This window comes from Myotis nattereri (genome assembly GCF_964212035.1).
Source record: "Myotis nattereri genome assembly, chromosome: 10".
In the NCBI taxonomy this organism is placed as follows: domain Eukaryota; kingdom Metazoa; phylum Chordata; class Mammalia; order Chiroptera; family Vespertilionidae; genus Myotis; species Myotis nattereri.
In genome coordinates this window covers 76706734-76719344 of record NC_138085.1, presented here as the reverse complement: position 1 = coordinate 76719344, position 12611 = coordinate 76706734, and the positions used below count along the sequence as shown (strand labels likewise).

General features: G+C 34.5%; 1 protein-coding gene across 4 annotated transcripts in view; it reads right to left on the bottom strand.

Annotated features, from left to right (window-relative positions):
* Positions 1–12611, bottom strand: part of PUM2 (pumilio RNA binding family member 2) — a 66557-nt gene that overhangs the window by 46044 nt on the left and 7902 nt on the right. For 2 of the 4 annotated variants that reach the window (XM_081100923.1, XM_081100924.1), the window contains exon 2: positions 6265–6333. In XM_081100923.1, coding sequence (XP_080957049.1) covers positions 6265–6315 — 51 coding nt within the window. In that variant the 5' untranslated portion in view covers positions 6316–6333. Of the gene's footprint in view, positions 1–4275; positions 4350–5247; positions 5373–6264; positions 6334–12611 lie in introns of those variants that run through there. The other 2 variants (XM_081100925.1, XM_081100926.1) reach the window with 2 other exon arrangements.

Here is a 12611-nt window from a genome sequence, read left to right as displayed (position 1 = left end):
TGAATGTCATGTGATTTTCTTTATAAATTGATCAAAAAAATTACTAAATTTCTAAGATATAGGTAATACAATAAAAATATCTACAGTGATAAAAAATTTGCCTTTACTTCCAAATACTGCCCTTGGTTCACCTCCTATCCTACAGCTTCCTTGATGGAAAACATTATTTTCATTCCTACTTCACTTAATCAATGGAAGTGAACTTCACAACTCTTCCTAGATCCTGATCCTAGTAACCTATCAATTCCAAATCAGGAAGCTATAGATAATGGGGGAGATACACAGAAAAGATCCTCAAATACTTTGGAGATAACAATTGCAAAGTCCTGTGCTCTATCTATCCTATATTGCAACATACACAGCACATAAAAGTTATATTGATACAATTATTCACTGATTACTCAAAATGTACATCTGGCCAATTCCTAACCATACTTTAATATTCATCTCAGGTCTCTCCTCACCTTTCCTGACAGTCAGGAGGTGGGCTGGAAATATGTTTATTTAAAAAGAACAGACTGGTTTTCTGAGACATGCATTTGGCATTTTAAACCATTTGAAAGGCTATCATCTGTCTCAGCCCAATCTTTCAATGCTCAGAATTAAACATGTATATACTTATTCGTGTTTGCCTCCTTAAAGGCATGGAGACCTTATCTACAGAGAGTTCAGAAACATAAAATTAACTATAATAAAATAAATAGTAAAACTTGAATTGGGTCTGAGAGATAAAACTGTGTGTGTTGGGGGTTCAAAGTGTATGTGGAAGGTGAGGAAGACAAAGTAAATCATAAACAAAGGAACAACCTGAGAAGATGCACAGAGTGTGGAGTAGTGTGTGAGAGAGAAGAACAGATGCAGGAAGGTCAAAGTTGATGCTGATAAAGATATCTAGGTCAGATTATGAGAAACCTTAAAGACATACTAAAGAAACTGCATATTACATTAAAACCAAAGAGAATCAAGAGAGGTTGGCAAGAGTGACACTGTGTTTAGAAAACAACTCAAGTTGCACATTGTAAGAATAGAGATATTCTAGATTATAGGCAAGGAAATCAGTTTAGGAGAATTACAACAGGGTGAACATGACAAGAACTGAAATAGTATGTCAGAAGCGAGAAAATAGAAATGGATTTGGGAAACATTTAGGAGAATCAATAAAATATAAATGCAAATGAGGATGGGTTGATAAAAAAGATAAAACTTTAAAATTTGGTTAATAAGGTAAATGGTTGTACTATTGACCAAAACAGAAAAAGAAAAAGAAAAAACAAAAAACACAAAACACAGGAGAAGCTGCTTTGAAGAGAAAGGGGAAAATTCAACTTGGGCATGTTCCTAATCTACAAATATATATTTTTAAATTTTTAATTTTAAAGGAAACTAACTTCTGCTATTAAAAAAATAAGTTTTTGCATGTTTGCATTTCCTGGGTTGCAAATAATATGTATTTAAAATTTAGACAATAATCTGCTCTAAAGAGGATCCCAATAAAATAATCCCTGTTCCTTCAATTTTTAAAAATCTCATTACAGAAGCTTCATGTAAATATGGAAACAAAAAACAAAGCTAGTAATACAATACTAAAGCACTGTACTTAATATATTTAAAATGAACACTTACTCATAGTAAAAACCCAAGTCAATCCCTTAAAAACACTGTATAAATAGGCCACTTCACGAAGAAAAATGACAAATGGTCAGAGAATAAAGACATGTTCTTATCCCACACTTAATGAAGAAAAATGTTTCAAATGAAAAATTGAAAATAAAGTTTTAACACCTTAATAGAAACATTTATCCCAGACATAGAAGTGGTTAAAACAAACTTATCTTCTGAGATATTAGAAATAACAGAATCTCTTTAGAAGAGTATTTCAAAGTCTTCTGGGTAAGGTTCAGTTTAGTGATTTAGTCATAGAGCACTGCTTTAAAATGCAAACTGTACAAATGGAGGGGGGGGGGATCTATGTCAAGCACTAATCTAGTGTGCCTACTTTTTGCCAAGCACTGTGCTGTGTATATCTTTTCATTTTGCAACCATTTCTAAGTTATCATGCACAGGAAAAGAATTTAGTAGTTAATAATATTAATACTTCTAGCAAAGGCTGTTATCAACATTCCAGAAACAGCTTTCTGTGACAGTTTAGACACTGTCACACTTTTGAAGAAACTACTAGCTTGTGACCAAAAGTAAGTTCAAAGGACTAAATATACAGAAAGGCAACAATTCCAGATAGAATAGTTAAAAAAAGAAAAGATTACATTGCTACATTGGTTGAAACTGCAATAAAAATAGAGATTTGCCCCTGGAGACTCTTTTACTGTAATAACACATTACAGAAAACAAGGGCTAAGAGATCTTGAAGATCTGTAAGATACATTATCCCATACCACTTCCGTATTTCCATAATTCACAAAAGCTTTAAACCAAGGTCAGACAACTCAGTATTTGTCAACCTGCTCGTCTGTCCTTCCAACTCAGAAATGATTGAGTAGACATACAAATTCATCCCTCCATGGTCCTCCATTTTATCAGTTATTTTCTTAAAGAAGCATTTATAGCTTGCCCTCTCCATCCCCAAAGAAATCAATCAACACTCTAGGGTACTGTCTCAAAATAAATACACTCCAGCTAGTATATACTATGAGGGCACTTAGACGTCAGATTTGTTATGTAAAATGACCAAACTAACAAAATTAACATAATTCTAAGGATTTAAAGGCCATGTGTCTATATTATGGTGTTTTAAATTAAGGTGTTCATATAACATCCAATTTGGGACAGTTTTGAGAAAGGAGGTGTTCGTGTTATTAATAATTATGCCATGAAGACAGATATATATCCGGACTGTCTTGGCAAATTAGAATGTAAAGTGACTATAATAGAAGTTCATACAAGATAGGCATAACTAAGATGTTAATAACTAAGTGTGCAGAGAACAAGAAAGACACAAAGTAATTCCCTACTAGGACTTTTCTGTTAGTAAAAAGATATCAATACTTCTTCATTTTTTAAAATCATACTATTTCCCCAAATGTTCTCCATTTCTAATATCCCTTAATGTCACCAGTAAACATTATCATATGTTGTTACTTCCAATATGAAGAGGTATTGTAAATAGTCAAGGCACTTATAAGTTCAAATTGCCATTTAAGCACTATTAATAGTATTGGTCCATAAAATTAACCACTTCGAGCTTCAGTTTCCTCATCGATAAGGTAAGAATAATAAAGCTACCGTCAAAGAATTTTTATGAGGCTAGAATGAAATAACATAGCTGCTTAGAACAGCATCTAGCACATAGTAGACACATAAATATTAGGTATCTTCATTACTGAAAATATGAATCTTTTAACACAGGGTAAGGCAAAAGGAGGCTTACAGTTGCTAATAAGAGAAACAGTTTATGCATGTATTATTATTAATTATATTATTTTCCATATAACTGTAAACCTATTTTTGCCCCACCCTGTATATACATAGTAGATCGCAGCATTAAAATTTAAACCCATCTGTTTAATTCTAAGGTACTGTTTTACATTCAACTACCACAGAAGATGGTTCTTTTTAAGCATAGTGTAATCCATCAATGTCTCTGAAATTTCCAATAATAGGCCACCACTAGATATAATGAATAAAACAGTTTAAGATATTATTATGATATTCGGCCCATATGTGGGTATTTATTATAGTGGATAAAGTTTAAGATAGAATTAAGATAGGAATTTATGCAGATGAAATTATGCTTAGGTATTTAAAAACTATTTGAAATAGCTGGTTTCCATTATATATACATATATAAAATAGGTATATGCCTCTGCAGTATAGTTTGAAAACACTACATGGATTAGCTTTGCTCTTTTTAAGTCATATGACATAACACAAATAGGTAGGTCTTTTGATGAAAATGTGCAATGAAAAAAAAATGGAATGAGTATATGAATGAATACAAACCTGTTTCTATTTGTGAATGAATAACTAGAAGAAACTACCCTTCTGATGATGGGCATGATCTACAAAAACCAATACATATGCAAATAGGTCTCTATGTAATGCAGTGCTTTGTATATTAGAGGTTTACAACTTAAGACATAACAAGGACAACTTTATTTTTTAAAGAAAAAGTCAAGAATAGGCCAATCCATTAAAAAAGGATGTCACATTAAAAAAATAACAAGCAATTTTAGAAAACTCAAGAACCAGAAATTTAAGGCTGCTTTTATTTATTAAAATGAGTGAATTCTGGGATAAAACAAAAACAAAAAACCTCACCTGTCAGGAAAGGAGGAGAAGACTGGTGAGAGAGAGACAGGCAAAGAAGGAAATCCCAGAAGGTTCCCTGCTGCCTGTGAGATGAGGAAAGATAGAAAGACTTGTGGGAGAGAGAACCCAGAGACAGAAACCTGGGTAGGTTTCTTAGCTATCTCTTGGAGGTAACAGAATTAGTTGGTAAACTGTTAAGAAAAACACTTAATTAGTGAGTAACAGCTTATTTAAAAATACATTTTTACTAGATGAAGGTCACAGAAGCACTAACCTGCTGCTAGCCACCAAAAAAGCAGGAAGTCTAAACCTAGCCACTTTTACTCTGCATTTCTGACATTTCCATTCAGAAAGCCTAGATTTAAGCTTAGATCATTTAACATACTATTCATTCCCGCTCCTCTCTTTCCATAAACCTCAAATATCCCTCCTCCATCCCCAAATAACTAACTAAACTCTTTCAACTACTGGTTCTGATTATTATGACTTTTTTTTTTAAAACAGCAATGATATCTTTGGATTTACAAATACTATTTAGAAATGAAGAAAAAAAAGAGCCAATCTGTAAATATATACATAATGTAGACTTGGGAAGTAAAGTGCTGGGAGGGGGGTATGTCTAAATAGAATTAAGGTAAGGTGCGACTTTACTTGCTCTTAAAAATCATTTAAGTTCAAGTTTGTCACAGACTAGACTGAAATATTATTCAACCCTGCTTTTAAGATATGTTATTCTGCTTTCTAAAGACCAAAGAAAACAAGCAGCAGGGGAAAAAACAAAAGCCCCTTTCAACTGCTTCTTTTTATTCACCCACAGGGTAAGTAATGCCTAAGCAGACTCCACTGCATTGTCGTGAAACTGTAGTTCTAACTAAAGGATTATTCCCTTTTTCAAATTTTTTTAGGGCCCAGAATTTTACGTTATGCACTGAACTAACAAGTTTACTTTGGCAATACTCATGCTTAAGCACCTTAACTCACCCTTAAATCAGTCCTCTGAAAATGACAAACTCTTTGGAAAACGCTGTTCTGGAGAAGGGGAGGGTTAGCTAGCTGCAGGGTGCCCTCTTGTGGTCCAGAGGAGTGACTGGACTCTTTTTCTGCATCTGAAGAGCACAGCATTGGATGGAGTGAGTCTCAGGAAGGTCTCTAATCTACCAAAGTAAAATAATCTCCAGGAGCAAGCAATTAATTACACATCTTAGGTCTGTTCACGATTATTTTGTCTTATCAAAGTTCACACTATGTTAGTACTATAGAACATGACAAAATAAAGATGTGACCACAGGGTTTTCATCAACAATTAAGATTTTCTAAATACTCATTAGGTATATGGAAAACTAAGTATTTTTGATGCCTTAAATAATATAATGATGAGATTAAGTGGGATCCCCCAAGTCACAGATTAACAGGACTGATAAAAAGCATTAATAAATTTAGAATACCCACTGTGTGCTAATCATTTGAAGCTATCAATCTACTAAGGAGACTAATATAAAACAATAAACTAACCAGTAATATAATAAAGTATATATAAAGATCTGTAAGAAGTCAGATGAGGAAGTATAATTCCACTGCAGACAGCAAAAGGACAATAGATGAGCATCTTTTCCAACAGAGTCTTGTCGAGGATTAGAAGTTTTTTTTAAGCAAACAGCAAACAAGGAGAGATTTTTGGAAGAGAAAATAGTGAACAATTTAGTATGCCTAACGCAAACAGCATACATATATAAAACAGAAGGACAAGAATCAAGAAGACTCTTTTCTGAGCAAAGTATTTATGATTCATTACAAAATATAACACAGTATTTAACCAATCAACTGGACACATACCTCACACACAAAAAAAGCTGAAAATCACAACTACATAAGTGTATAATCGGAGGTTTTAAAAACCTACACCATTAACCACTAATTTCAAGATTTACAGTTAAAAAAGGCTAAATGGCTCAAATAATCAAAGTGAAATATACATTCTTAGCATTCATAAATATTTACCTCTCCCATTCCCCGAGATTCTAATGCAAGAGCTTGAAAATCATGATTCATTTCATCCACAAATCAAACCTGTTGAATAACAAAAACAGAATTAGTAGAAAGAAAAATTTAAATAATGGACTGCATCAACTATTTTTATATTAATTTTTATATCATATTAGTTACTACTGATGTTAGCATGAGTTGAGATGGGCAAGAACAGATTTCTCTATGAAGACAGGTTTTCCTAAACAGAGCACATGACAGCAATCTACATTAAAAACTGTGTGCCAGCCTGGCCAGTGTGGTTCCGTGGTTGAGTGTCAACCCATGCACCAAGAGGTGGCTAGTTCAATTCCCTGTCAGTGCACATGCCTGGGTTGCAGGCTTGATCCCCAGTGTGTGGGGTGCAGGAGGCAGCCGATCAATGTTGATGTTTCTCTCTCATCGATGTTTCTCTCTCCCTAAACTCAATAAAAAAATATTTTTTAAAATTGTGTGGGGAAAAGAAAACCTACTAGTTTCTTGAGCAAAAGAATAGAAGGAAAATAAAGAGCAGAGAGGAATCGAGCTCAAGTACTAAAGTGTAGTTATCTTTTTTTTATATTGCAGTTCCTATTATATTATTTTGCATTACATCTTTCAGTTAAGGTTTTTCAAAATTCCTCAGCATTTCATTATTTGCAGATCTCATTTCAATAAAAAAACTTCACTAAAATTACTTTAGTGATGATATAGTTCAAAGCAATGCATAAATTAATCAGCTGTAATTATAATGCTCATGTTTTCTTAAGAATTCCTTTCCATCCCTCTCAAACACAAACTAAAATATGTATTTATTTTTTCCACTTCTAACATAGTTGAAATTGCTTTTTATCTTTCATATGACAATGAATATGTTCTTGAGTCAAAGGCCCTTGCCTCATAGTGTTAAATATTGCTGGAGAAAAGCACTTAAGCCTAAAATAAATGCATAGCCCTCAAAGTTTTGGGCCTTACAATATAATCCTGTTATTTTTTCCAGTCAGTTATCTCTCTCTAAAATTCCATAGCATTTTTATGTTACAAAGCACTCCTTCCTTCCTGTAATACTGCTCTCTGTTGCTATTTTGTCCCATATTATTCTTTTTTACTTTCTTATGTGTCCAGTTGCTTCTTCACAGACTAATTGTCACCTCAACTCATAAATTAATGCTAGTGTTCATTTACTATTCTATCCAAAGTACTCTCTTTTCTATCCTTTCTTCTGAGCAATCTCTTTAACTCTAATTACTTTGAGAAATATATGTATATTCTTAGGACCCTCACCTCCATATTCATATTTCTAAACCAAATCTCTCCTCTTCAAAATTTCCAACTATCTTTGCCTTCAATAGAAACACACACACAGCGCGAAAAATAAAATCATAGACTAGAAGAACAATATCCACAAATCGCATATCCAATATAGGATCTGTATCCAGAATATATGAAAAACTTTTTAAAAATAAGGAGAATAAATAGCCCAATTTTAAAATGGGCAAAAGATCTGAACAGATACTGTATCAAAGATATGTGGTATTGCATGATCTCACTCATATGTGGAATTTAATGAACAAAATAAACTGATGAACAAAACAGTCCCAGAGACATAGAAGCATGGAACAGACTGTTGAACCTCAGAGAGAAGGAGGGGAGGGTAGGTGGGTGGTAAGAGATCAACCAAAGAACTTGTATGCTTAACCCATGGACACAGACAATAGGGCAGTGGTGAAGGTCGAGGGGGGGGGGGTGGCTAGAAGAGGTCAATGGGGAAAAAGGGGACATATGTAATACTTTCAACAATAAATAATTATTAAATGAAAAATAAACTAAAGTTAAAAAAAAAGTTCAGGGTTAAAATGACACAGAGGACCCATGAAATGCACTGACTGTAATGTTTGTTAATCTCTATACTGTACTACTTGATAACACTGAAATAAAGATCCTCAGGATCTTCGTGGTACCAGAAGGGCATTAAAAAATGTTTTTGGTGTCTTATGGAAAAAAAGAAAAAGATATGTGGCAGCAAATAACTATTCTTTTCTCTTAACTTGTTAGGAAAACTGGTTCACCAACAGTTCTCACACAACCAACATTTCATTCATCCATTAGTTCAATAAGCTTTTACTGGGCATTTTCAATGTGTAAGATTTTTCTTTTTTGGGGGGGGGGGGGGGAAGGAAGAGATGTGAGAGGGAAACATCCATTGGCTGCCTCCTGTATACCCCATACTGGGAAAATTGAACCAGAAACCTTCAGTGCACAGGACTACACCCCACCAGCCAGGGCAATGTGTAAGATTTTGTAAAGAAAACACTGAGTTAAAATATGACCACTGTTCTCAAAGAGTTTAAATTAGCCTGATATGTTTTATGGTAATTGGAGGAGTAGCTCCTACCAAACCAAACAAACCCTCCTAGAGATAACAATAAACTCTGGACAAAATAAACAAAAATAAAGCTATAATTTAAAATAAATAAAATAACTGAAATCCCTATAAACAACCCAGTCTTAAAGGCTTGAAGATCCAAGTAACAGAGTTTGGAACAAAAAGAGCAGCTGGAAACTAAGAAGGGAAGTCTTAAAAAGGAGGCAACCAAATTCTGCTCAGATTTTTAGACAATCTCTATACTCCACATGTGGAACAGATTCCAAGCAGCCCGATTAAGGTGAAAAGAACTAAACAAAATATCTGCTGCTGACCACCATAGAAGTCACAGAGTTTGAGTCCCATAAAAACAAAAACAATCAGAAACCAATATTCTCCATAGAATTGAGCATTTTCAATGTAAAATATGTCTAGAACACAAACCAAGATTATTAGACATGAAAAAAAGAACAAAACCCCCCAAAATTATTAGACATATATAGATACCAAAAAACTCCATTAATAAAGACCAACCCCAAGATGACCCAGGGGTTAAAATTAGCAAAGATCTTAAAGCAACTACTATAACTTTGTTCAGAGATAAAAGAAAAAAAAATGCTACTAATCAAAGAAAAAATACAAAATTTCAGCAAAGCAAAACTATAGAAAGAACCAAAAGGAAACCCTAAAACTGAAAATAAATAAATAAATACATTTTAAATGTCATTGGATGCACTTAACAGCAGATTGGAAATAAAGGGCTAATGAATTTGAAGTCAGATCAATAGAGATTTCCAATTTGAAGAAAGAGAAAAAGAGAGAATTAGGTGGAAAAATTATTTGAAGAAACAATAGCCACAAATTCCCCCCAATTTCATGAAAGCAAAATTTGCAGATTCAAGATACCAATGAACCCTAGGCAAGATAAATAGGAAAAACCCATACCCATGTACATCCTAATAAAAATGCTGGAAACCAAAGATAAAAATAAAATCCTGAAAAGAGCTAGAGGAAAAAACATTACAGAAAGGGGAAAGTTATATAAATGATCACTGACTATGCACTAGAAACAATCGGGACCAGAATATAAATGACCAGACTTTAAAGTGCTGAAAGAAGAAAAAAATGCCAAACTAGAATTTTATCTGATGGAAATAACTTTAAAGAACAAAGGCTAAAACAAAGACATTTTTAAATAAAAAGAAAATCCATTACAACAGACTTCTAGCTCCAGAAATGCTTTAAAAGAAATTCTTCAGGCTAAAGGGGAACATACCAGATGGAAATTCAGATGATCAGGAAGGAATAAAGAGCACCAAAAATGGAAGAATGTACATAAGTACAGAAGACTATTTTTTCCTCTTAATTTCTTTAAAATACATAAGCCCATTTAAAGCAGAAATTTCAACACTGTATTATGAATTTTATAATATCTGTAGAACTACTTTACATGTACATTCAATATCCACTATAATAAATATTTCTAGCCATACCATCATGACACTGAGTTTTAAAGCAAAACCCAGTTTAAGATCAAAATATTCTTTTATCACACAACACATACACATATACATAAAATTTTATATACATAAATACCCCCAATTATCAAGGTAAGAAATCTTAGTCGGAATATGTCCTATCATTTTGTAACATATAATCTAAATTCTTTATCATAATATTAGTGGCCCAGGGCACGAAACTCATGCACATTAAAAAGGAATTAGAGGAGGTATTTTAATATTGCTATTTGCCCTTTCTCCATAATAGAAGTGTCAGATATTAAAGAAAATTAGTAAAATGTATATGAAAATCTCCCTCCTGTCAGAGTCAGGGGTGCACCACAGGACCCAGAGTCAAGTCCCCACCCACTCGTGCGGCCACCCAGACCCGGCCAGCCCCACCCCCGTCGAGCCCCGCAGGGCGGGGGGGGGGGGGGGGGGCACAGCCTCAGGTCCCCTGGCCCCTGAGTGAGGGCATGAGGGCTTGACGACCATTTGCATATTAGCTCTTTATTATATAGGATTATATAGGCTGACACACTAATGACTTAGTATAGTCTACTTTAAACATCTTTGATTTCTAAGTTTCTTTTTTTTTTTTTAAAAAAAAATCTCTCTTTAAAATATATTTTGATTTTTTACAGAGAGGAGGGGAGAGGGGTAGTTAGAAACATCGTTGAGAGAGAAACATCCATCAGCTGCCTCCTGCACACCCACCCCCTGGGGATGTGCCCGCAACCAAGGTACATGCCCTTGACCAGAATCGAACCGGGGACCCTTGAGTCTGCAGGCCGACGCTCTATCCGCTGAGCCAAACCCGTTAGGACCCTAAATCTTAATTTACTTATATCTGTTGTGAAGGTCAAAGAGGTAATGTATTCAAAAGTTCTTTGGTGTGGCTCAGTGGTTGAGCATCAACTCATGAACCAAGAGGTTACTGGCTCCATTCCCCAGTTAGGGCACATGCCTGGGTTGGGGGCCCAATCGCCACTAAGGGCCGTGCAGGAGCCAATCGGTGATATTTCTATCTCTCTAGCCCTCTTTCCCTTCTCTCTCTTTCCCTAATATTGTATTTGGAAAAATATGAATCATCACCAAGAGCATCATTATAGACTACTCTAGAAAGAATGGACACTGCCTTGGCCAGTGTGGCTTGGCTGATTACGAGACAACCCATGCACTGCAAGGTTGCTGGATCGATTCCGGGTCAGGGCACAAGCCTGGTTTTTGGGATGGATCCCCACTAGGGCCATGCAGGAGGGAACCAATTGATGTTTTGCTTTCACATGGATGTTTCTCTCTCTCAAAATCGATTTTTAAAATCTTAAAAACAAAAGAAAGAATTGATAACTTTGTGAAGCTCTTCGGGTGCTCAGTGTTTGTCTTTTTAGTATTCCAGCCTCCTGCCTTGCTGTCAGGTTAAGCATCACTTGACTTGAAAGTTATAGTACCACCTCTAATATTTCTAATTAGGTTACTTTTAATTTGCAGTAACCTATAACCTAAGATATCCAAGTATGGTAGATTTTTAAGAGTAAACAGGCTCTAAGAAGGAAATTACCTCTAACAAACACAAGAACACATTTTAAAATTACAATCCTTTAGGAAAACAATTTGGCATCATATCTATATCAGTGCATCTACCTCTTGAACCAATCTCCCCAACTCTGATGATCAATCCTAAAAATAAAACCTAAATATAAAATACCTTTATGTACAAAGATATTTGCAGTAGTGTTGCTTGCAATCCTGAAATTATTAACTGCATAACTGTCCCACAAAGGTAATACAGCACTACTATAAAATGGAGTATCATGTAGCTTATAAAAATATTTGAGTTTATAATTTAGAAAATGCTCGTAATGTTACAAAATATTGAAAGGAAATAAAACAAAATCCATAATTCTTATGTGATCAGAGTACACCAATTCTTTCATCTATTTATCTGAATTTTATTGCCTTTCTACAATAAATCTGTATAACTGGTGAGAGAAGGAAGATTTTTATTATTAAAAAAGAAACTTAGTAGCAGACTTAAGAAATTTTCTCGCCCTGGCTAGGTAGCTCAGTTGGTTAGAGTGTCATCCCAATACGCCAAGATAGCAGGTTCGATCCCTGGTCAGGGCACATACAAAAATCAACCAACAAATGCATGAATAAATGGAGCAACAAAAATCACTGTCTCTGTCTCCCTCCCTCCCTTTCTCTCAAATTAATCAATAAATAAAGAAGCATAACAAAAAAATTTTCCCCCAAGAGTAAAGCACTGAAACTTTACTGAAGCTCTTTTTTGCTTACTTTCAGGTTTTTATCTGTCGTTTAAATAGATGAGGTCATAAGGTAAAGAACCTCTGGATAAATGTGATAGGTCTCTTACCACTATGGATCAATTCTTTCATTTGCCCAGCACAGGGATCAACAAACATTTTCTCTAAAGAGCTAGACAGCAAACATTTTAGGCTTTGTGGGTCTCTGCTGCA